Here is a 26,911-nt window from a genome sequence, read left to right on the forward strand (position 1 = left end):
TATATATATATATATATATATATATATATATATTTCCTTTTGGGAAGACTGATGGAAGGGAAGGATTATGTCAAGCTGGTATTCCCTTTCACATGGAAATAGATTTGAATTAGAGAAAGTGATTTGGTTTTGATATAAAGACTTAAAATCTTGGCAAATTCCTATGATTAGAAATTGAGAAAAATTACATAGTTATGGATTTATACTCTTAGTGATTTAAAAATTTCAATAGAAAGTAACTGAATTGGTCAGAATTAGCTATGATTCTAGAAATAGGGAACAGAACTGTAAGACTTCTTTCCCCATAGATTCTCTAAAAGTACAGTCAGAGAGCTCAAGTGCACGCCTTTCAATAAGTAGCAGACAAAAGAACAACAAAGTTCTATATTCTTTCTCTATGGACTTCCCCCCACTATCTTTTATCATTGAATACACAGAAATTTTTCTAATGAGGTGCCTATAATTTCAGTCTCAGGAGAGGAAGCTTTTACAAAGCATTTAAGCATATCCAAATATAGCATGAGAAAAATATAAGACCAGGTTCCTTGCTCTGTGGAAACGGGTAATAGATCTCACAGAACTTACAAGAAACTCTAGAAAAGCTCCTGATTATGGCTTCCTTACTGATTCTTGTGTTTAGCTTTGGTTTAGAGAGTGACAGCTTATTTTTTCTTTTGATATTTTACCAAACATGACAAAATGTAACAACATAGAAAAATGATATTGCTGGAGTTTTAAGTAATTTATCAGCAGATTTTTACTGAGAAGTATGACTTGTTATCACAGAAATGTGAACCAATTTAAGATGCAAAATGATAATATAACAGTAAACCAGGTTTCAACTTTGGGCTAGCAATGCCAAGTAAGCATCAGAACACATACAAATGTTTTGGTGCTGCCAACACTTGTCCCTGTCTAGTTCTGATAGCCAGTTCATGTATGAACATTTCTTCAGAGAAGACAAGAACTGATAGGATTAAAATTACATATTTATGTTCATAAGTTTAGTGCCAAAAAAGCATACAGTATTTCTGCATATGCTTAACAACTCTCTCCTTTTCAAATCCTATGTAATAAATTGATTTTTAAATGACAAGGGTGAATCACATGCAATAAATTATGGAGGATAATATTTTTACTGCAGTGTTCAAGAAGAAAAAAGATTATTCTAGCAGAAATGAATAAATATACTGTGAGACAGAAGCTTCCTTGATTATAATTTATTCTTTTATTAAAATCTAGAGATATGTGATTAGCTTGTTTTTAACAGGAATATAAAAAATGAGGAGTTCAAAGGGGAAATCCTGGCTAGTGGTCTTAATCAAATGAACATCCTTGTAGACACTTTCTAAATATAGCATAGAAAAGAATCTGCACTTGGTTGCCTTGGCAAATGTTGCTATAGTTGCAAGATACATTTCTTCAAATGGATGAGCAGAAAGTAAACTAACTTTGCTCTGGTACACAATTTTCCTAGAGTCAACTTTTGACCTCAATGTAAGTAGAATCAGAGTCCACTTAATCTTTTTTTTTTTCTTCCTTTTTCCTTTTTTAGTTTTGCTTTAATGTGTTCTGAATCTCTCTTCTGTTGGATTTAATATGACAAATCCCAGGAATACCAGGGAGTGAAATTTCCTATTGATGTTGAAACTAAACTTTCTGGGGATTTTAGTAGTTCAAACTGTGGCAATCACAGCTACATCTTACATATTATTAAAGTTTTGAACATTACACAGGATTTTACCTTAAAAGTCAATAGGGAATAAAATCTGCAGAGATCAAGTTTTTAAATTCTCTATTGGTTAATCCTATTAATTAGTCATGTTAACAATCACCCTGATTGAAGTTATATAGCATCAATTACAGTTACTTAATTGACATGCATATTTAGCTTGGCATTTGCAAGATAATTAGTTATTGCCTGCATGGGTACTACATTGAACACTTTTTAAAAATTAACAACTTGGAGATATTAAAATTATTTTGTTTTTTTTAGAATACTACTGTTCTTATTGGGCATTTGGAATAGCTAGTTAAAGATTGGAATAATTAGCATTATATTAGGTGAAGGGCATTAGAATTCATTGTCAGGGAGAATCATTATAATGTCAAATAAAATTCCCCAAATATTTCTTTAAAGACTTGTCATATAGAAGTCTAAAATTCAAGAAGAAAACAAAACACTTTTTTTTTTCAGCAGGGCCACATTATGCTGACTTTTGTTATAGTAGAGATTGTTCAACAAGCTCTTCAGAACTTTTGACTTCCATGATACAACCTGTTTCTATTCTTAGTACTTCCCAGAATCCATTTTCATAAATAACTAAAACGGGACATTTGGTAATCACATCTAATATTCCATTCTTCCACTGTGATAAATGAGGTACTATTTTCATTCACTTCATCAAGAATTTTGATTGTCCAGAGGACATTTGCATATATTCTTAGCTTATTTCCATGTGGGATCCTGGTAAAAGCTGATTTGACATGATATGGAAAGTAACTCTGGAAAAATATAAAACCTGAACATCCTAGATTTAATAAAATCTTTGTTGTCAAATATAATGCTTTGGAATAATGGTGTGATGGTAGGAAGTATTTACTTACTCTGTGGTATAATTTTATTATCTTGCCAGGTCAAAACATCTTATTTCTTCCTTCATTTTTGTTATATTATTTTGATTTTTTTCTTATGCTATCTTAATATTTACATTTGATACATCCAGATACATATTAAATAGTAAAACCAGTGAGAAAATACCAAATAGGTTGGGGATTTTATTTCAGATAAAGTCATTTACAGTTTAATTTGGATAATAATCATAACTAATGAGTTGGTTGGATATTATTATTACTATGTTTTAAAAATGTGAACTGTGTATTAGTGGATTTGTCAAATCACGTATCTCAAGTCATAAAGGGAGCAAGTGATAGATTTGGTTTTAGAATCCAAGAAGTTGGACTCACAACTGTTATGGGTACCACTTAATAGCTAGATCTATAGATCTAGCTCCTATTATGCTAAATTAATTGTTCTTCCATGTGGTTTCAAGGTTTCCTCAGTTTCTCATCCTTCAGAATGAAATTTGCATATATTAAACATTATTGCTCATCTCTTGTGTATTTTCTTCAACAAAACACATATATTTCTGTATTCCTTTTAGTAGGGATATTAAACAAAGAAGTCTTATCAAAAATATACTCTATTTCAAGCCAGGCATGATGGCACATTCCTGTAATCCCAGTAACTCAGGAGGTTGAGGCAGGAGGATTGCAAGTTCAAGGACAGCCTGGGCAGTTTAGTGAGGCCCTAAGCTATTTAGTAAGATCCTGTCTCAAAATAAAAAATAAAAAGGACTGAGGACATAGTTCAGTGGTAAGGTACCTGGCTCCATCCCCAGTACAAAAAATGGAAAACAGAATATTTCGGGAGAGTTCCTTTTGTTTTGTCATAATTCACAGTACGATGTTGTATTGTAATATGATTGCTTTGACCTTTGAAAAAACTATAGGTTTTGGGGTAAGAAATGGGTACAGAAGACATATATAAAGAACTAACCAGTAAAATCTCTTAAAATAGTCATGGATGCTCTCTCCACATAGGAATCAATTGCATCAATAGGATTTCAGAAATCTTTCTACCTATACTTAAGCCTGGTTGGCCACAAATACCTCTCATGCTGACATTGTTTGGAAACATTTGCCACTAATTCCAGAATTATGCAAACACTACATTGCAGATGATCTAAAATCTCAACTCTTTACAGACATGAATTGAAAAAGATTAGATTAACATGTGTTGGTACAGTTCTTAATTTGTGAAAAGTCATTATAGTCTGTTTAGTCCTGAGGAGAGACAACCTGATTCCTGATTCTGGATTACCTTTGCAAGAGTGGCTTTTCTTATTGACATGAATTCTTCCTGAGGTGGGCATTGCTTCTTCGAAATGGAGCCCAGCTGCTTTCCCTGTTCTTGGAGTAGAATCTACTATTCCTGAGAAGAGCGGCTTGTGTTCATCATCAATGGAGGAGATGAAAGATGATGATCTACTTTTTTTCTCTTCAAAGTGTTTTTTGGAACTCTGATAATGTCTTATGGTATCTGCAGAGTCTTCAGGATCATTTGTGCTGCTTTCTTTGCCAAAATCTACAGAAGAAAATTATTTTATAGCAGATAATCAAATGTAAGACCCTATGCATGCTACATATACTAACTAGCTACACACAAACTGCCCTTTTTTTTATTATAAATGTGCCGCAGTCTGGCTGGGCACAAAATAACCGAGCCACCACAAAAGCCTTGTAGATTCAAACAGCAACTCTTTATTCCCGAACTCTCACCCGCACTCTACACGCACGTTCTGGGGAAATACTCTCCCTTCCCCGGGCTCTGCGTACCAATCCTCTCAGAACCCCTTGAGAACTCAATGGGAACTCAAGGAGCGGGCGCCTGAGGCAGCCCGATACGCCCTATTCCCAGCAGGATCCACCCTAAACCCGGAGCCACCCTAATCCAGCAGGATCCATCCTAAACCTGGAGCCACCCTAATCCCTGAGCAGGGTCACCTTTCAATTAAAAATGCCATGTCATTCCTACTTGGCTATGGCTCTCAGCATAAATGTAATTGCTTTGGAGACTTTTTTTAAATAGAGGACTATTAGACTGTCTTAATGAGATAAATTATTCATTTCAAAATTAAAAGAAAATTTGCAACAGGAAAGTTTAAGTCTCAGAGAAATCTATAGGATAACTTACAAACTTATTTATACATGCTCAACTGTCATTTGTATTCTTAGAATCTGGTGCACTATCTCTTTAGGGAAATGAAAAAGACAAAGGAAAAATATGTCCCAATTCTAAAATATCGCCATTGTGCAGCCTGTTATTTGTTTTTAACCTCCATACTTTATCATCTGTGGCAGTCACTCACATATTGCAAAGGTCAAAATTGGAAGCCTCCTTGTACTAAAAGCTTGCAGGATGAATTTCAACCTTAGTTCAATGCATGTAACGGCCCTAACATTCCAGAAAGTTTGGTCATGTAGTATAATGCAAAGAATATAATGCTTAAATGCAGTAATTGAGGTAAGTTTTACCTAATTACATTAAAGTTTCTAGTGCTTATTGGCTATTTTATACTGAAATGTCAGGATAATTTCAGCCCCTGAAGGTTGTGTTAGAATATATTTCAGCAGAAAAAAAAAAACTCAGAGACAAATCTTAGGACTTGTTTCTATTAGTGTCCTGGGGAGACAGTATAATTCTCCATCTGGCTTCTGCTAATAACTAACCAACAAAACTCCAAGAGGTCTATTATTTTCTAGAGAAATGGTGAAGACAGTGTCCCCATCTACTCTGTGCCTGGGTGTGCTTACTTTGTTATTTATAGAAGGCCAAATGAATTGATTTAAGGCCACTTCAGAGAAAAATCCAACTGCTTTTTAAAATTCCCATATGGCATAGAAATTAAACAAAGTTTTTTTTCTTTATTTTTTAAATCATAATTTAAAATACAAGAAGCCAGAAAGCAGCCCAAGGAAAAAATGAATAGAGGTTAAAAATAACCTTGAAATGAAATTGTTATTAATGAGTTTATGTTCAGTCAATTAAAGTGTAATCTATAAAATGCAGATTGCATCTAGGTTGGTTCCACAGTCTTGCTATTGTGAATTGTGCTGCTATGAACATCGATGTAGCAGTGTCCCTGTAGCATGCTCTTTTTAGGTCTTTAGAGAATAGACCGAGAAGGGGAATAGCTGGGTCAAATGGTGGCTCCATTCCCAGCTTTCCAAGAAATCTCCATACTGCTTTCCAAATTGGCTGCACCAATTTGCAGTCCCACCAGCAATGTACAAGTGTACCCTTTTCCCCACATCCTCGCCAGCACTTGTTGTTGTTTGACTTCATAATGGCTGCCAATCTAACTGGAGTGAGATGGTATCTTAGGGTGGTTTTGATTTGCATTTCTCTGACTGCTAGAGATCGTGAGCATTTTTTCATGTACTTGTTGATTGATTGTATGTCCTCCTCTGAGAAGTGTCTGTTCAGGTCCTTGGCCCATTTGTTGATTGGGTTGTTTGTTCTCTTATTGTCTAATTTTTTGAGTTCTTTGTATACTCTGGATATTAGGGCTCTATCTGAAGTGTGAGGAGTAAAGATTTGTTCCCAGGATGTAGGCTCCCTGTTTACCTCTCTTATTGTTTCTTTTGCTGAGAAAAAACTTTTTAGTTTGAGTAAGTCCCATTTGTTGATTTTAGTTATTAACTTTTGTGCTATGGGTGTCCTATTGAGGAATTTGGAGCCCGACCCCACCGACTGTAGATCGTAACCAACTTTTTCTTCTATCAGACGGCGCGTCTCTGATTTGATATCAAGNTACACAATGGAGTATTACTCTGCATTAAAAAATGACAAAATCATAGAATTTACAGGGAAATGGATGGCATTAGAGCAGATTATGCTAAGTGAAGCTAGCCAATCCCTAAAAAACAAATGCCAAATGTCTTCTTTGATATAAGGAGAGTAACTAAGATCAGAGTAGGGTCGAAGAGCATGAGAAGAAGATTAACATTAAATAGGGATGAGAGACGGGAGGGAAAGGGAGAGAGAAGGGAAATTGCATGGAAATGGAAGGAGACCCTCAGAGTTATACAAAAGTAGATACAAGAGGAAGTGAGGGGAAAGGGAAAAATAATACAAGGGGGACAAATGCATGTCAGTAGAGGGGGCAGAGAGAGAAGAGGCGAGGGGAGGGAAGGGGAGGGGGGATAGTAGAGGATAGGAAAGGCAGCAGAACACAATAGACACTAGTATGGCAATATGTAAATCGATGGATGTGTAACTGATGTGATTCTGCAATCTGTATATGGGGTAAAAATGGGAGCTCATAACCCACTTGAATCAAAGTGTGAAATATGATATATCAAGAATTATGTAATGTTTTGAACAGCCAACAATAAAAAATTAAAAAAAATAAATAAATAAAATAAAATGCAGATTGCTTAATTTATTTTAAGATTTCACACTTTCTCCCTAATCCCAACATTGTCAAGAAAACCACACTTTCCAGTCCCAAGTACAACAGAAGTCATCATTGATTACTCCACATTACTTATATGTCTCCACTCAACCACTGATCTAATTGGCTATATATGTTCCAATCAGCTATTCTTAGAGACATGTTTCTCCATTGTCTCTGACACAGCTCTAATTAAAAAGTCAATCTTGTCCTCTTCCTCCCCATTTTCTTTATCTTAAACATCTTCCTTCCTCCAAAGCTCTCAGAAAATTTGGTCAACATTCTCCACTTCTTGAACACATCAGTTCATTTCTCAAAAGATAATAGCTACCAATTTCATGTTAGGAGATTTAAAAAAAAAAAGGGTAGGAAAAGCTTCACATATCATCATATCAAATCAGTAAATTTCAGGGATTTTCCTCCAAGTAAACCATATTGTAGTTCATGGCTTAAATACCAGTGGGATTCAAACCAACCTGGATTTTTCATCTTCTTTCCCAGCAGAATCAAATATAAACTGAATTAACCATTAATTCATATATCTACAACCTAGGAAGGTATAGATAATGCTAATATAGATATTTGCATTGAATATACACCACAAATTAATAATCCATTTGTCTCTTTGGCTTAAGAGGTTTGGGGAATCCATACAATTTCAAATCCTTACACATGTTTACCTACTTCATGGGTTCCGGTTTTAGTCTATCTACTTACACTTGATTTTGGATTTTCAGGGACAAAATTCATTAGTTAATATATATTTTTAGATTTAGCTATAATACTTATTTCAATTAATGATAAATATTCACAAAATGTATAGAATGGGAAATTACTAATATTTAGTTCTCTTTGGTAGGATGGAGTGGATTACTCCATATGCATAGGACATAAGTCCTCCAGCAAAAATTCCAGATAAAAGCAGAATCCTTAAAAAGGAAGAAAAAAGTAAGTATTTTTGAATTTTTCTAGTTTTGTATGGAGAAAAACCCCACATTTATTTCTATGATTTACTGGCCTATCATCTAGGTCATGTGAACTATGGCTTTGATGCAACTCCACTGAAACAACATTTTTATAATTCATACTAGATAAATTAAGGTTTCATTTTCTGTCATATAAAGTGAAAGTTAAAGTGACAATCTATTTGTGGATTAAAAATGGAAACTGCTTGGGCTTAGGCTGGATGTTGGCAGATGTACTACATGAAATTGGGCAGCTGAAATACATTATAATTAGCCTCCAGGTACTTCCAGATTTGATGGGCTGCTCCATGCCTGCTTTTTTCTGCTTAAACTGAATAATTTGATAGACATTAAATAGTATTAGGTACTATTTTTTCTTAATGCTATTTGTGATCTGTGTAGAAATAGTATTCTGAGAACAGAAATATTAGAGAGTTTTTACATTTTCTTTTTTTCTAGAAGTGAGATTGTGTAATCACTAGAATCCATTATTTTACAAAGAATGTTTTTTGCCTCTTTGTTTAAGCATCAAATTTACTTTCTGATTCAGATTACTGAAAACATTGTTTTTCTTTATTCCTATAGGTTGTTTATACTTCTCTTTCCCTTTTCTTGTCAAACAATTCTAAAACATTCCTAATTTGTTGGTGGGGGTCTCTCTAGCTAGCTTCAGAATGAATTTTAAATGATAGAATAATAGTGTCCTGATGGAGTGGCTGACCCATCCATCCTAGAAAACATATATAAAATTCTTCAATTTCAAAAACAATCTGGGAATTAACATTGGTGATTGCTTCATCTTTTATGGAGTTTCTCTCTCTCTCTAATTAGTTACTATTTTTCTTTGTCAGAACCTACAGGGGGACATAACCTTTCATCCAAGAGACAAATTTTATGTACTTTCCTGGCATTTGAGTTTTATGTTTTCCACTGGTGACAATTTTGAGAAAAACTGAGGAATTTCCAGTGAGATGTCTTACAACAAGTTTTCATTAGAAAATTAGAGGCTGAAATATAAGTCATATGAGATCAAGTACCTCCGTGGTGTCAGATATGTTGAAAAGGATCAAACAATATTTTTAAAAAATATATAAATACAAAATTTCATGTTCTTAAGTACTAATAGATGATGCACTTGGGGAGATGTTGGTCAATATATATTGGTACAAAGTTTCAGTTAGGATGAATGAGTTATAGAGATTTATCATCTGATATAGTGACTACAGTTAATGTATGGCATGTTTGAAAATTATTGACAGAAGATCATAAATGTTCTCTCTACACATATAGAAAAGACAAATATGTGAAGCCATATGTGTAACAATTATCTCAATTGCAGTCATCATTTTGAAATGTAGGCAAATGCCAAAATATCCCATTGTACATCATAAATACACACATCATTAATTTTTGTTAATCATACCTTCCTAGACCTGGAAAAAATATGCATGTATATACTATTAAGAGGAATAATAAAAAACTAATCACTGTTTGTTCTTAAAGAAAATTCAGAGTCACCAATTATCATACTAATGTATTTAAGTGATTAGCTTAATAAAATTAGAATTAAAACTCCCCTAATCTATATAAGTAAATTAATCCATATGTATATTTACCCCTTAAGTTCCTTTCATGGAAGTTATAAAAATGTCTTATTTTGGAGAAACACTCAAATTTTACTAGCTTTTGGTTGGTATCATCCAAAAGATACAGAGATACTGAAGATGATGCTAATTGTTATCCTTTGAAATGGGATGTGTTGTGAGTTCAAGTCATTTGCACACTGTTCTCTGGAGCATTGGATTTTAATGAGAAAATGTCAGTCTCTCTTTCCTCCTCTTAGGATATATATCTCCTAAGGTATGTGGAGCCATCCAAGCCTAGTGGAAAGAGGATTATAAACGTGTTTTCACCTTCATTTCCATCTACTTTGTTGCCACAGGCACATCCTTAACACTAATTTTTTGTTTGTTTGTTTATTTACTTATGTTTTAGTTTTTCATTTTTGCCAGTTCTTTACATCAATCAAGACTTACTGTGATAATCTATTAGTAGGAGTGATAAAGTCTTCTAAGCTCAGGAAACTGGTTTCTAAGGTTTCAAAATTAAGAAAGTAAAAAGGTCTCAATAGGAAAGCTAAGCCCAGCATTCTTTAATTTTGCATGCTAATGTCTCTTTCGCTAAGCATACTCGTATTCTTTCTGACTCCATACATGTTTTTGACATTTAATTGAGCTAATTATATGTCCTGGTTTTGAATTTTAGGATTTTGAAAAAAGAATGGGGAAAAGATTAGAGAAGAGATGGTTAGAAAAAGGAAACTCAGTGGAGGTCTGATGAAGAAGGAAGGCCAAAGCATCTGTGCCTTCTGTCCTGAGATTCCCTTAGATAAAACCTTAAATAAAGGTTGTAGGCCTCTTCATGGTGGCCTACATCCTTTAGTTAACACACACACACAAACACAAACACACACACACACATATATGTGTGTGTGTAATTATATCTATCTATCTATCTATATGTATGTGTGTGTAATTATATATATATATATATATATATCTCCAACATCAACAGGGATATTACATCATGATTTTTCACAATGTTAGAGAGTTTTCAACCAGTAAAGCCAGTTAGAGTAGAGTTCCTTCTAAATTTTCTTCTTCCTCTTCTTTTTTACTACTTGGCACCAAAAAATGAAAGATTCAATTCTGCGAAGTGTGTAGAAATATTTAATTTTCCTGCTAAATCATCTAGAAAATGTAATAAAAACTTTAAAGGTAGCCTTCTTAATGTATGTAGACACTGAATTTAGAAGGAATTTCTGTTTGTCTCCGGATTAACTCTGAAGAATTTTCTCTAGGAAATAGAGACAAATATTTTAAAACAAAATAGAAACAAAGATAAAAACATAGGCAAACTTAGCATGCAGTGGGCACTCAATGACTCTTTGTCAAGTAAATGGGCAATTGATTGGCTCAGGCCTGTTATACTGCTGCCATGACTGGACTATTCTCTGCCGAATGGCTATTGGCACCCTAATCAGCCATTAGTAGCTACTTTTCAATGTGCATTTTTTCTTTGTCCACAGAAAGAATTGAGTGCTACATTCCAAATATTTGGTCATATAAGTCCTATCAATAAAATACGTACACATGCATAAATGCATGAATGTTTACCAATACTTTATACATTTAATATACACACAGACATGAGCCCTATGTATTTATAGTATAGTATAATAATAAATAGCTCCTGTGCCATTATACATGCTATTGTACTAATATTTTCTGTATATTATACTCTATTGACAACACATAAATTTTAAAAAATATATATTTCCATGACACAATGGATCATGTTAGCACAACTCTGAAGACCACTCAAAAAGAGACTAGTTTTCAGAATTTTCCTCAATTACTTTTATTGTGTCCACCTGCCTTAACAATGTCTCTGGTACAGAATAAATCACAGAACCCTCATTTTTATTCTTTACTTTCTGTAACAGTAACATATTACTTCCCCCTTAAGAGCTATGGCAACTCTTCCCTACAATACCCCTAGACATACAGAGAGATCCTGGGTAACTCCCTGCAACAATTTTGAGAAGTGAACTAACTTCTTGAAGACTCCCTAAAAAATACAAGGTGTCTGACAACTGTCTTCTCCAGAAGATATAAACTTCATGCAACTCAAGAAAACAAACCACCTTCATCAGCAAATTCATTATTTTTCATCAACTTGCCAGAGATTCTTCTTCTCATCTCTTCTTTTTAAAGGCCATTGTTTTGAATGTGAATTCCTTAGCCACACATGGTAAGCATTACAGGAAGGGGCTGCAGGTGAGGAATGAAGCCCACAGCTTCCTGTTGAATAGGCAGCAGGTGAATGCAAGACTCAACCTCTTTCTGCCTCCACTGCACATGGTCTTCCTCTGATTCTTGTTACTTCTGCTGATTGATCTCCCAGTCATCAGTAATCTCAGAATTTTGCTTTCAATGTTTGTTTCTTATGAACAGTAAATTAACACTAAAATAATGAGAACATTTCATGAGACACTTTTAGTTCAGGTGCCCACATGCCTTTTACGATTGATTAGTGAGTCCTCTGAAAGTTCTCTGTTCCTTTTCCTTATATATGTGTGTGTGTTCCTTCTAGACACTGATTTTACATCAAGAAATGATGGTCATTTATTCTTGATGTAAAATCAAGAATAAATGATCACCTAAAGAGCATTAGACTGGTCTAATAGGGACCAAATTGCTTTCAGCAAATTTTACACTTGCCTGCAGTACCATGGAATCTTGAGAACTCTGGAATAAGGTTTTAAGTGCTGGATAACTAGAATCAATTGCGTTTTCACATTGTCCAATTTATGGTTACTCACAGACACACCAGGAAATTTCAAAGAGCTGCTAGTAGGCACATCTTTTGCTATCTACACTTAATATAAAATGGATCTCATAGACTAAGCCTGTGATTAAAGGAAAAGTTTTAAAAATCAATAGAAATGTCTGGTTGCATGAACACAATATAAATTTTTTCATGCTTTCAGGGCCTTATCAGGAGATAAAAATATTAGATTATTTACCTTGAGAATGAGGAAATTGAATAAGATTGACAAAATATTTAATAAATCTTCAACTGTATGGGGGACATTATTATATAGACATCATTGTCAAGCTGTTCTTCATTTCCAGTGAGATAAAAATAGGAGATTAAATTCAGGATAAGGGATTTAGATTAACTCTGTGGAAAAACAGCTTGACAGTAATGGTTCTCTGATTTTAGAAAAAGTCACCAAGAGAATACAGAAAGTGATGGCAGAAAAAACTTATCGCCTATCCATGAATGGCTTATTGTTCTACAATTGGTCAGAGGATTCAAAAGTTAGCCCAACTCTTCAAATATTTATCAAATGTTCTTTGCTGAAGTTTGGTCGAGAAAAAGGACAAATCTATCAATAACCACTGAACACAATATCACAAGATCAAAGTGCCTTGGGAATTCATAAAAGACCTTATATCTTTAGGGAAATCGAGAAATAGTTCATGTCAAATATAAATTGAAAAAATAATTGGAAACTGACCAAGATTAAAAAAGAAATTTGTGGTGAAAAAGTGGCATGTTGTGGTTGTGTGAGTGTGCATACACACATGTTTGAGGACAGGGAAGTAAATTTTACTTAAGGGAATAATATCAGCAAAATCACAGAAACAATTTACATGGATGAGAGAGCAGTTTAATTCACATGAAAGGTAGATCGAGCTAAAGACAGCAGATCATCTTCTGTGGGGAAAGAACTCAAGAGAACAGGGAAGTGAGTCACAAAAAGAATTTCAATCAAAAAAAAAAAGGGGGGGGGGAAGAGAATTAAAAGGAAGATGACCAAAGTATTTCATTCATTCTTTCAACAGTTATTTGTTGAGCAACTGTTATGTATTACTGAAGCCAGGGAGCACCAAATATTTCCGAACTCCATAGATCTTACAATATAGAGGCAGATAACATTGATTAAATAAGGATGCAAATAAGGCTATTTATACAAGTAAAATAAAGACTGCAGAGATGATCAACTGATGGGGAAGGAGAATGGCTGATGAGGGTAGTTAAGGGATGGGTAGTATTTGATAAGACTAAGGAGGTAGGCAGAGACCAACCTTATTAAGAGTACAGGGAATGGGAAGTCCTTATAGGGCATTGAATATATGTGGGTAACATAAACATAACAATATTTACCAAAAAAACCCTAGTGTGGAGCATAAATGAAAAGAAGGGTGAGTTATATGTGGAAAGAAAAATTGGAAAGCTATTTCTGCATTTCAGGGAGCAGATAGTCGTTTCTTGGTATGGGATAATGACTACAGAGATGGAAAGAAGTGATCCAAAAGGAGACCTGGTTTGAAGACTAAATGGAGATTTATTGGAGGTAGTTATAACAAGACCTATTGCCAGAGTTGCTACAAAGGTTGAGAGCTTTGCTCCTAGATATCTGGTTCGTATAATTGATTGGCTGGCAGTGACATTTGCAAAAGTGTGGATATGGAAGGGAAGACATGTATCCCTACTTGAATTTAGGAAAAGTTGAGCTTGAGTAGCCTTTGAGATTTGAAGTAGATGGATTAGTAGATATTTTGATATACAGGATTGAAGATCAGATGCTCTGTGATTAAGATATAAATATGCACATCTCTTTTGTGATGGTCTAATTAAACAATAGGCATAAATGAGATAACCCAGGGAGAGAAAAACGTTGTAGAATGAGAAGAAATGTCTTAAGAAATGTCTGATGTCTTAAGAAATTCTAACAACTGATGAACTGGATTACCAGACAATGATCCTGAAATTATCTTCATGGAGTTAGTGAGGGAACAAAGAAAACAGGACAAATAAAGTGTCACAGACACCAAGCAAAAATATTTAAGAAAAGGAGTGGAACTGACTCATCATGCCAGATGCTACTGTGGGGCCAGATAAGGTGAAGACTAGAATGTCTGTGGAGTCAGAGGGGGCATGAAAGCTTTCTCTCATCTTCCCAGGCACACTTAAGTTTATCCCCATCTGCATTTCACCAAGGTGCACTTATTCCTGTGACAGTAGTCATTATTTGAGTTGGGGCCATCTCCTTCCCAAGGGAAGATGAGGACCATTTTCTGTCCTCATCCATGTCTTATACATGTGGGGACTGAAGGGAGATTGAGATCTTAACCTAAGAGTCTTCCTTCCAGAACTCTCTTTTCAGAACTCTAAGGCATAGTTATTGCAACTATTCTTAAATGACTTCTGCTTTTTAATCAATCTGCTCTATTTCTTTATCTGTCATGTCCTTGTAGATATCAGACACTTTTGTTAAATCGCATAATAGGAAGCTATCGATAAAAAATCAGAAACCATATCATTAGATTTTGAAATAAAGCAAAGTATTTGTCCTCCTAAAGCCTGAATTACTTTTGAAATCAGAACTATAATGAGCATTTAAGTAAGAAGAGTTAATAACCACATGCTCTGGATTTAAACTTTAGGAACAGAGTAAATTACCTTTCTCTCCTTCACTTTCAAAGGACAATTTCCTCCTTCGCAGTTTACAATTTTCTCCTTCAGAATCATTCATGGATTGTGATCGTAGTAAGAGATCAGCCTTTGTTAATGGAACATGAAGATAAATGGAAGTTTACTTGACGTGAACATGGTGCATTATCAGGGAACTCTTCACTATTTCATATCATCAGAACCACTTTGAGTCTTAATTATTAGATTGCAGGCAAACAGCTACAATAGTTTACTTAACAGTTGTCTCTAAATTATAAAACAGAATGCTAGAATAATTCTAGCAATTTCACCATCTGATGGGGAATCATAGTAGAAATTATTTATTGGACATGTTTGGAGATGATGCAGTCTTTTGAAACAAAATATTCCTTTATGTGGGATGTGTTTTATGCAGCTTGGTAGAGTCAAAATGACAAAAAATTCAAAACTATAGTTAGTCTCTATTTCTACACATAAAAAGTATAAACTTGTTTCAATTACCTATAATATTTAATTTACATTAATGAACATCAAGTTAAATTTCACAACAATAAATATGAGAATGAATGCTGAGAGTCCTTTATTATATTTGTTCCCAGCTCCTCCTCCCCACTCTGAGAGTAATCTTTATAATGTATGGAAGCTCCTACTTAATTTATTTGGGTGCTGCCTGAACTTTTATAAAAATAAGTAACTAAGGCAGATATTTGTTGTTTTTCAAGACAAAACCAGAATGAGGTTGGGGACATTTGTGATTGTACAAAGTACTGAATTAAAACCATTATTGGAAACATGCTGTTAGTAACTTGAACCTTTTACCTCCTAAATATTTTTTAATCTTTCATTGCTTTGAAAGGAGACAAGTATCTGTGCCGATGTATCAGGATTCTGAATGGCACCCTGGTGAACTTAAAAGATGCTTCTTTTCAAATTTCTCACAGCGCCTGGGGATGACTATCACTCCAGGGAGAATTAAATCTACTACATTTCAATACCTAGATATTGACATAAATATCTTCACCCCCACCCCTGAGAATACACTAGTGAGCAGATAAATATATCTGCAAGTATTTAATGGCAAACACTGGGTTTCTGATAAAAAAATTATTTAAAATTAGAGTAGGGGTTTAGGATTTGGGGGAGAAGAGGATGCCGGGGGATGAACGTGGTAATACATTGTAGATAACGATATACATTCTATGACCATAGAACAACATTAAGCTCATGATAGCTCATAAGGACACATTTTTACAGTGGAAGAGATTGAGGGCTGAAGAAATTGAGGGCCTAAGAGCTGCGCTCCCAAAATTCATTTTAGGTTAACTACTGTGTAGACTTATTTAAAATTTTATTTCTATTAGACCATATATTATTCATTCTATGGAATTAATTTTGAATCTATTGTAAAACCTGATTAACTTATACTTTTGTGATTTGGCAATTCTGTTAATGTGGGCCTAAACTTGAATCAGGCAAATCTTTTCATTATTATTGAGAAGTGGTAAATGATGTGTGATATAAATAATAGCTGAAAGAATATTTTATCCTTTGTATAAGACAAACTCTTTTAAAAGATTTTCAATAGTCTGGAATCAGGATTTTCTTAAAAATAATTGGCATAATGTAAACTAAGAGTATTTTAAACCAATATGTCACCTAAGAATTCCTGCAAGGTCAAACTTAATTGATCTGCTTAAAATTATTCAACACATTTGAAAATAATTAAGCTAAATGCCTTCTCTGTAACTCAGGAATTCCAATATTCATCTGTTTCTTTCTAAATATGCACAAATGATAAAAATTTGTTGTAATTTTTGCTTGGTTATTTTCAGAAGTATTTGTGCAATCCAAGAATAAGATAAAATGTCAGAAATAAAAAAAGAAACAAATAGTTAATATGTACCTTTGCACTTTCATGCCTGAGGTTGAACGTCAACTCTAGGTTTGTTAGAAAGTGATCAGAAAACTCAGGATACATGTCCAAAACCTCTAGCAAGTCTTCCCGCTGAATCTTATGCAAGTCACAGTATGTGAGAGCTCTTACATCTGCATTAGACTTGCCAGGTTTGGCATAAAGATGAACCATTTCTCCAAATATATCATTTTTTCCTAAAAAAAATTAAAAAAAGAAAAGGTAGAAAGAAAAAAAAAACGGGAGAAAAAAGGAATCAAACTTAATGTTTTCCTTTTAAAAATAGAATGGGATCACTGATCTATGATGAAGCCCCGAGCCACAGATTTCAAAGCGAAGATCCCACAGAACACATACATGACCAGCAAAGTTAAGGCAACTGGACTGGCTGCCCAACCCATAATATATTTGTCTAGAGGAATTTTGCCTCTAATTGTCACTGGTTCTGATAGAATCTGTTTCATTTTCTTGTTTTGGTTCTTTGGTTAAGCATCTAAATTTAGCAAATGTATCTCCACTCAGGTATGCTCAGTGAAGTGTGTTGCCCTATAGCATTTTAAAGATAATTTCAAGTAGATTTTATCTGATTTTGTCAACCCAGGAATATGAGAAAGGCCACAGTGAGTCAGATTTATATTCTTTGTGTGTCCAGATAGTCCCTGGAGGTGGTGCCAACAAGAGCTTATACTGGAGCTCTTTCAACCCTTCAAGGATTAGGGAGCAGTCTGAACATACCTTGTTTCCTTTAAGAACTATTTTGTATTTGCTCTTAATGAATTTGTTCAATTATTTAAAATCTCTAGTTACATTTCCTCAACATAAATAGTGATGCTTTCTGTCATATGGCTTTTGTTCTGAAAGTTTGTCTTTGTTCTTCTGCAAACCTTGGGGCTAATTCAGTGTCTGGCTTCTGATTGATGAGCCCTCCTATCACCTCTGCCTAGCCACATGCCACCTGATTTTTAAAGTCTTGCTCAACGATAAGTACACAAATGACAGCAATAGCAACAAATAGTTTTTGAGAACTAAGTAGTTACCAGGTGCTCTATCAAATACCTAAATGCACTATTGTGTTTTATTCCCCCAAAAAATTCATGAAGAAATTTGTAATTATTCTTCAAATTTTGTTAATAAAGAAAGAGGATTAAAGAGGTAAACTGATTAGCCCAAGGTCAATTTAGTTGGGTGAAGTAGAGGGAGGGAGAGAGTAGCCAGGACTAAATTCCATGCATTCTGACTTCAAAATCGGAAGTCTTTACAACTGATGATTTAATCATTTATTCACAATATTTCCCCCAAATGTTGTGCCATTTGTATGTTTTTGAACATCAAGGTACTTATGTGATGTATACACTTAACAAATACTGACAGATCACCTGATTATATATTACTTGTAAGATCATTAATGGTAACATAAAATAGTACTTTCTTATAGCTACCCTGAAGCTTTTTTCAGATTTAAGAAAAAACTTCCTGTGTATATTATTTTAGTTTTTGGTGGCTAACTCATATATTTCCCACTAAGGAAGATATCAAAGTCTTTTACATAATACAATTCTAATTAGTAAAAAATGCTATAATATTCTTATTTTAAATGAGAATTTAATGGGAAGAAGTCAAAATAGCATGCCTTTTTAAAAAAATACTTATTTTTTAGTTGTAGTTGGACACAATACCTTTATTGTTTATTTATTTTTATGTGGTGCTGAGGATTGAACCCTGGGCCTTGCACATGCTAGGTGAGCTCCACCACTAAATCCTCAAAATAGCATATCTTCACCATATTAAAAAAAAATGACATCGAAGTGAAGGCATTAACCATAGCTTAAATACATACTCACCAGTCTTTTAAAAATGAAATGAGTAATCATAATTTGTGAGGACTTTAGGTGGTGACTTACATGGAAATGGGAACAGAAAAAGGGAATATTTTGAAATTTAGTTTTGAGAGCTCAATATGGATATTATATTTTTAAAAAGCTCTGAACTGAATTAGCATGGATTTTCTATTTCAATTCGTTTATATGGATATAAATGAGCAAAGAGTAAGCCACGTTGACAGCTTAGCAGCACTCTGTAATTACTATTTCATAATACAAGAAAGCTTGTTACCTTTTCACAGAAGCTATGGCTGGCTGTTTTGAAAAATAGGAACGTAGGAAGCATGCACCATCCCTGGCAACATATCAGGACAGGCTACCAAGGTCAAAGCTACGAAATCCTAACTTCATTGTGTGGCCTTGAAGTGATTTAAAATGTTTTTAGTCTTTGCTTATTGGACAGGAAACCATATTGCATACATGGTCAGTTTGAGGAAAATATTAACAAAATTATTAAAATATATATGGGACCACTCAAACATTTTCTTTCATGTGTTTAGATCATCTGCTGTGCCATACTCTGGTTCTACACAACAAAAGAGAAACCAGATAACATCCCTGTCCTTTGGGAGCTAACAATCATATAGGAACATTATGAATTGGGTGACATGAAACCATTGCATTTCATGCTCATTATTAAAATGGGGATGGATTTAATCAAGAAGGGAAAAATGAAGTTTTCCCAGACTCTGGGGTCAGTGTTGTCATGGGGAGAGTGAGACTTAAAGTTTAAGTTTTCTGGCTTCTTTCTGTTCTCTTCTCTTTTCTACTGACATAACATTCCAAAGAAATGCTACAAGTTCACATGGTATAAATTTATTTTTAAAGAAGCTAAACAGATTAAACATGGCCCTTCTTTTGCATTCAAACCTTCTTATTACTAATTGTAATATTATTATCTCTGACCCTGGACTTATGTTTATAACTTCATACCACTCAGATAAGTCCTCATTTAATTCCATTGGTAAAAGTACATAGCAAATATGTGAAATTCATCAAAATGTAAACCTGGCTCATGACAGGGCATTGGCACATGCAGACAAGTATATCTACAACATTATATATTCTATTTTAAGATGTTAAGGGATCAAGCATGAAGCCAAGATTGTCTAACATGAAAAGGAAAATGCTGACTATTTTCATATATTTGGCCTCAAAGATGAGAGTAGGTGCCAAGAACCCAAGAGAATCATGGAAGCTTTTACACATTGGAGAAAAAGTGAGACAGTGAAGCAAATATATTTTCTGCAATGTTAATTTGATTTGAATGGACTTTTAAAATAAAACTTTAAAATTACTAACCAGAATTAAGAATCCTTATAAACAAGTATATTGGTCCTTTTAGCTATCATTTTAAACTATTTATTGCAATAGCTAATACCAGAATTTGTCACTGTTCAGCTTTGAAACACTTACCCAGAATAGCTACCACAATGTCATCTTTAAGGATTTCAATGGAGCCTCTGGATAAGAAATACAGTGCAGTGAGGACATCCCCACAGTGAACCAGGGTGTCTCCAGGAGGTGCATGAGTGGTCTTGAACTTCATTGCCAAAGCTCTAAGGCAACCTTTGCTTGCCCCCCGAAAGGCTTTGCAGTTTTGTAGCAAAGTCTGGTTCAGATGTAGACAAATGTCAGCTTGTAAGCATTCTGGGAAACCCTTTAGGACCTGAAGGAAAAAAATAAAGAGTTTCATACTACCAGTGCACGAGGTACCTCAACCTGAAATAAAATACATTTCTTGCTCACAGAACTACAGGTGTAGTCATTGTCACACAGTAGTTCTTACAATTATTCTACCTCGCCTACCTTAATGAATACTAAGTTTGCTAAACATGTCAGAAATTTTAACTCAAATACTCCTTCTCTGAATTAACTGCAGGCATTCAGACTCAACACAAATGCTGTCTCATTAAAATGTTATGCCTACAACTTTTCACATTGCTTCTTCTCCCTGCATCATGTTATTCAGTATCATACCGCGCACAGATGTAATGCAATGTGACAATTAATAAGACATAACTAATGGAAGGCAATACAACTAGAAAGATAATCAACCTTCTGAAGGAATTTCAAGTCAATTCAGATTGCCATCTCTGGGATATAGCTGAGTTATAATTACTAAAAATGTTGATCCTGGAATAGCCATAGTATTTGCAAATGTCACATACCAGGGAGTGCTCTTAGTTTAACAGTATGTGGCTATTTATGTTTCCTATATACATTATTAATATTGAGTATTTTGATAAGCATTGAAAATAGAGAAAGGAAAGGAGAAGAGCAAACATACTTTAAAAGTGTAGTTTAATTTCCAGAAATGGAAATTGTGCAGGCATTTACAGTGCATACATAAACTTCTAAAGTGCTACTGTTTTGACAATCTATTCAGTGGTTAATTTAAAACTTGTGGAAGAGATTAAACAATAGCTTGTGACAAGTGCTACTCAATTTGAACGGAATAAAACTTTGTTATTTTTATGAAATTCCCAGGATACAACGGGTTGAAGACACTCAACTCCTGCTTTTTTTGTGTCTTGCTATTTTAGGAGTCACATGCAGATTTTGATTTTTATGTTGACTTTCTCCTGCCAGTATAAATAGTATGTGTTGAGATGGAAAGAGGGGGAATTACACAGTGCAATTTATAGTAGAATAATGCAATTTTGGGATTTTTTTGTTCAACTTTGGTATGCTATTTTAATTATAGCATATTATATTTAAAAGTAATCATGAATTGTTTTTAAGGCAATTCAAATATATCTGGCCAAAAGAGGAACTTCAAATTAAATCATATTTGAGTAAACTTACAATTATTTATATTTTCAATATTCAAACAGCTATAGAGATTCTACTTTGATAGGATCATCATGTAATGTAATTGTGATATAACATGAAAGAATCACTAAAAGGTATAAAGTCCAACAGTCATAATCGTCTGCTCTTGTTTTCTTTGTTGTACAGAGTTACCTACAAAAATGGGTAGAGGAGAAGCCATGGAAATGAATTTTGGCTATGAATTGCCATAGGTTGACTCTTGTGCAAGTCACTTCACCCATCTGTTTCTTTTCCATGAATAAGGGCCTTTGAAATTAGCTATAAGTTATCAACAAATAGCATGCCAATTGTAAGAAACTGCTCAACCACCTCTATGCCACTCATACTTTCATCCTGAAGATTCTCCACCTGATTCAGGTCTAAAAGTAAGGAGTCCTTCTCTGGCTTCCTGGGTTCCTGGGCACTCATCTGCAAACTCTTCCCTGACCAGTAACTCAGTCTTGTTCTACTTTATTGGATTCTGCCCAATTTGCTTGCTTGGACTGAAGACCTCACCAATGAGACTTGCCTACTTTTGGCCAATTTTGTCTCCAAAGTCAGGGATTTTTCCCCCCACTCTTGGATGGAATCCTATATCAACTTAGCTATTCTCATGGAACCAATCCTCTAGGTCACTGATCCCTTTTACCATCTAAACTACCACAGTGGATCCTTGTGCTGCCAGACTAGATTTGAACTACGTTTGGACACTGTTTTCTGAAATGTCACTTTAGTTGAAGGTTGTATAGGAGAAAAATATTCTAAGTAACTGGCCTCCACATATGATTTACATCTCTCTGAAGCACCACTGTCCACAAATGACCACAAATAAAGATGAATAGAGTGTTACACCAAGTAAAAAATTAGATATGTTCATCTTTCTCTTAAGACACAGTTGTAATAAGGTTCAAGAAGGTTTTTTATACTTCACATAAATGAGGAAATATGTTGTAGCTATAAACTGGAATAAGATTAATGAGCATATAGCTGCTGTTTCTGGCATTTTCCCTGAAGACACACTGTGTATATTAGTCTGGTTATAGAATTTTAAAAAATGAAAGTGTGTGTGTGTGTGTGTGTGTATACACATAAGTGTAAGCATGCTTTGAGTTGGAAGGCAGAGATGATATGGAGATGAGGTTCCTTATTTCTTTGAGTGTGTTATATAAGCTATGGAGTCAGGCATGAGCTAAAGTCCTAGCTCTGTCACTTACCAGCTGTATGATTGGTTGAGTTACTTCTCACAGAGTCGTTTTTTTTTTTCTCCCTTGGTGTGTGTGTGTGTGTGTGTGTCTGTGTGTGTATGTGTAACTCAGGAATGCTCTACCACTGAACTAATCCCTGACCCTATTTTTATTTGTTTATTTATTTATTTTTTTGTGACAGAGTCTTGTTAAGTTGCCCAGGCTACCCTTGAACATGTGATCCTCCTGCCTCAGCCTCTTGAGTCATTGGGATTACAGGTGTGTGCCACTGTGCCCTACTCTGTTGCTTCTTTTTAAAAATTAAATTGATCACATAAACTTCATAGAATTTTTGCCACAATTAGATATGATGAGGTATATAAACCATCCGATACATAGTAGATAGCCTTTGACATCTTTTTTTTTTTGTCACCCAAATTTATTGTTCCTGAAGAACTGGTATGTTCTCTTTTGCTGGAAATTGAGTGACAAAAAGCTTACTAGTTTTTTTTTTCCTTTGGTCTTACTGGTTAGGAAATTTTCCACATAGTTTTGTTTTCTATTGACTCAGCAGAGTTTAAATGCTTTATGCTCCATGTATCATCAATTTAAGAACTCTGTTTTCTTGCATCTCGCTGTGTTCTTGTTTCCTATTTCTGCCTTCTTAAAAGTCCTGGCTACTTACACTTAGATTTTCACTGTCTTAAATCCTTTTTGAAAGTATGCAGTTAAGAAAATAAATTTACAAATATGTTCTTAGAATTCCAGTGTTCTTGAAATCACCCACAAAACGTTAAGGGTACATGCAAAAGTATTTCTTTGTTAAATGTCCTCAGCTCGCTACATTCATTCTATTAGAGGTGACACCCAAGGTTACATAACATTGGAAGAGTCATACAGCCTTCGCTTCCAGGGGTAAGTTACACAGAGCTCACGTGAGCTTGTACAGATTAAGGAATGCTTGTGTGGTGTTAGCTCTACACTAATTTTCTCTCAAATATTCTTAATTTAAGAGATAACATTCAACTAGTTTAGTATTATATGAACCCCAGTTTAAAGACATTTGAATATGAACAACCCAACAATAACAATGAAGCAAGATAGCATACATAAATCAAACAACACTCATTAAAGGAGTCACATAAAACAAAGGGGGAATAAAATGATTACATAATAAACAGCTACCAAACATTAATTCAGAAGTACTCAACGTCATGTTGAACTTCTCTAAAAGCTATGTATGCTGACACACAGTGGTATAAAATTACTATTGGCAATTACGTAGTGTGCAAATTCAAATTTTATGTATACTGAAAAACAATCAAAAATATTTAGGAATGAATGAATGCTGAAGTTAATATAAGCCTGAAACATCTAACTTGATAAAATATATTAATTGAAGTGTGTGTCTCATTAACTTTTTAATCAATAAACCCTAAAATATAAGTTTATAAATTTATACTAATAAAAAAATTATGCTACCTATTTTATGTATTGGGGCACTAATGAAAAAGAAGTTTAACTCAGGCATATGACAGATCTAATTTAAAAACTATGTCTGATTTTTAATCAGTGGCATCTGATCAGAGAAACATTATAATTAGTGTTTTTTTTCTGTTTTGGACATGTCTTTATTATTTCACATTTCAAGAAGAAAAAAGAGGTATTTATTTCCTTAATCAAATTTTACCTGGCTGCTGATAGAAAATGATTTCTAAATAAAGTTAAATATTCCCAATATATTGATAATAAGCTGTTATTCTTTCCTCAAATTTAAGACACAATATTCAATATTTTCTGTTTCTCAGCCTGATTACAAAATACTCTTTCATGGTGGGTACACTTTCTAGATTGTGTTTGGAAGCGTGCCAATAGTTGAATTTTTACCAAAACCCTCTCCAGGTTTCTTTCATAGTATTGTATTTGTTTTGAAATAAATAAAAATGTATTCTCTAGTTTATATCTCATGGCCTGATAGTATAGAAAGTTGGTTTATGTTGTAATAATGTTTTTTATTCCTTTCATTTAATGTAGCTATAAAGGGGAAATTTCCCAGAGGCAGGCAGAACAGAGCACATTTAGAAAGACAGTCAGAGTGTGGCAAATGGTTCCCCTAAATAGCAGATTAATCATATGTACAACTTTGGTGGCTGTGTTAACTGTCATTAGGAAATTTTCTAGGGAAATTCTCTGGGTCATTAAATGTACTTAAATCTTGACAAATTAGGATCAATCAAAACACAAATTAACACTCCCTGTGAAGCACTAAACCTTAAGCATGATTATCAAATAGATTATGCAAGTAATATATTAAGTCTTAAGCTCTGCCTTACAGTACAGTTTTAATATTTTATAGCATTTCCTGATTCTGATAGAATCATTGATTTTTTTTGATAAATCTTTAGCACTTGTAAGATAAGGAAGCTTACTTTTTTCCATTTCTAGAAGTTAACAGAAATGTCCTAACAGCATGGATTGTGTTATTTCTATATAATTCCAGATCATATTTATTTCTATGGTTAGGCATTAAGAAATAACACATATATTTCATGTGTCCTTGGTGATTTCATGTTTATACTACATTTTAGCCACTGACTATAATGGGTAGCCTCTGTAAGAAGTTTTAACCCCACATATACATTTTACCCTAGTTGAAGCTTAAATTGCTTCAGCGTCTATTTTCTTATTTTAGCTTCATGCAGCTCATAAGAATAAGAACTTATTTTATTGTGTAAGGCCATTGTGTCTGGACATATTGTTGGGGAAGTAGAGTATTGTGAAATACACGACTGTGGGAATATTTATAAGCATTGAGAAAATAAATTTTTGGATATAAATTATCAACATTTAGCATAAAGCTTATATCACTTAGAAAATAAAGCATATGGGAGAACAAAACTCCATCATACACGGACATGGATACCAAGAACATGAATCCTGAACCTGTTTTGGTACTAGTAAAAGATCCTTGTAAAATGAAAAGAAATCCTTCCTACATCTTCCCCTTCCTTTTCCACAACTCCAGCTAAAAGCATAACTGTGACATATTTACCTCTTTTCAGAAGGCAATGTAAACTTTAAACTGACTGAAATTAGGGTAAGAACAAATCAGAGTGTGGGCAGTGCTATGTGGGCTGATGTGATTTATTGCTTTTACACACATGTCCTAGTTACCTAGGCTCTGAAGTCCTTCTGCTAATTCAGCAAAAGTCCGATTTAAAAAAAGGGTGCCTCAGAATTTCTGAAATGAGGTCTCAGGGGAAACCTTGGAAACCATTATGGTTTTAAGGTGAATAGGAGGGATCAGCATTGGAGGAACAGTTTCAGGATCTCTCCTCTTTATCCCGATTCAATTAATTGAGAGAGTTGGTAGTGGAAAGGATAAACAGAATATGACTATAGGGGGTTCAGGTAGATGTTTGCAAATAGTTCTTTCCAAATTAATAGATTATAGATGACTTGAGCTTGTTTTCAGAGTAAGAAAGAAAGTGCCCTCTGCCAAGTGATAAAAAGAATGTTTTAAAATATCACGTTTAACTTAAAACAGCATCTCAAATTTGAGATGATTTGATGATTCCTGAAACATTTCTCATGCATCATATTTTAGAATGATTTTTGTTTTGCTTGAATCATTAAATTTTATGAAGAATGCACAGTAGCATTCTTCCCATTTTTCAAATGTTAAAGCCAAGTCACAATACCACAATAGATTAAGGGATTTTATTTGTGGAAGAACTATGATTCCAAACTTAGTCCAGAGATTCTTCAACTATTTTGACTTGCCACAGATGTCCATTAAGTTGAATTTCTAAAGTTTCTAACAGTATAGAGAATCAAAAAATGTTTCCTGATTACTTCATTTGTTGGTTTTGTACTTGTTGGGGTATTTGTTCATCAGAAAATTTAAGGCAAGTTGTGTGCAATGGCACACACCTGTAATCCCAGTGTCTTGGGAGGCTGAGACAAGAGGATGGCAAGTTCAAGGCCTGTATCACCACTTAGAACTTATCTCAAAATTTAAACTTAATAAGAACTTATCTCAAAATTTAAAAAGGGATGGGAGCAGTGGTGCTGGGGATGTAGATCATTGGTAAAGTGCCCTGCGTTCAAT

The 26,911-nt window shown here is 34.2% G+C and overlaps 1 protein-coding gene across 3 annotated transcripts in view; it reads right to left on the reverse strand.

Moving 5' to 3' along the window:
- Kcnh7 (potassium voltage-gated channel subfamily H member 7) overlaps positions 1-26,911 on the reverse strand; it is a 467,079-nt gene that overhangs the window by 19,588 nt on the left and 420,580 nt on the right. For 2 of the 3 annotated variants that reach the window (XM_015478970.2, XM_048812384.1), the window contains 4 exons: positions 20,219-20,471; positions 16,914-17,119; positions 15,020-15,119; positions 3,884-4,147 (listed from right to left, as the gene is read on the reverse strand). In XM_015478970.2, the coding sequence (XP_015334456.1) occupies positions 3,884-4,147; positions 15,020-15,119; positions 16,914-17,119; positions 20,219-20,471 (823 nt within the window). The remainder of the gene's footprint in view (positions 1-3,883; positions 4,148-15,019; positions 15,120-16,913; positions 17,120-20,218; positions 20,472-26,911) is intronic. The other variant, XM_048812385.1, reaches the window with a different exon arrangement.

The sequence above is a fragment of the Marmota marmota genome, unplaced genomic scaffold (genome assembly GCF_001458135.2).
Source record: "Marmota marmota marmota unplaced genomic scaffold, marMar, whole genome shotgun sequence".
Taxonomy (NCBI): Eukaryota; Metazoa; Chordata; class Mammalia; order Rodentia; family Sciuridae; genus Marmota; species Marmota marmota.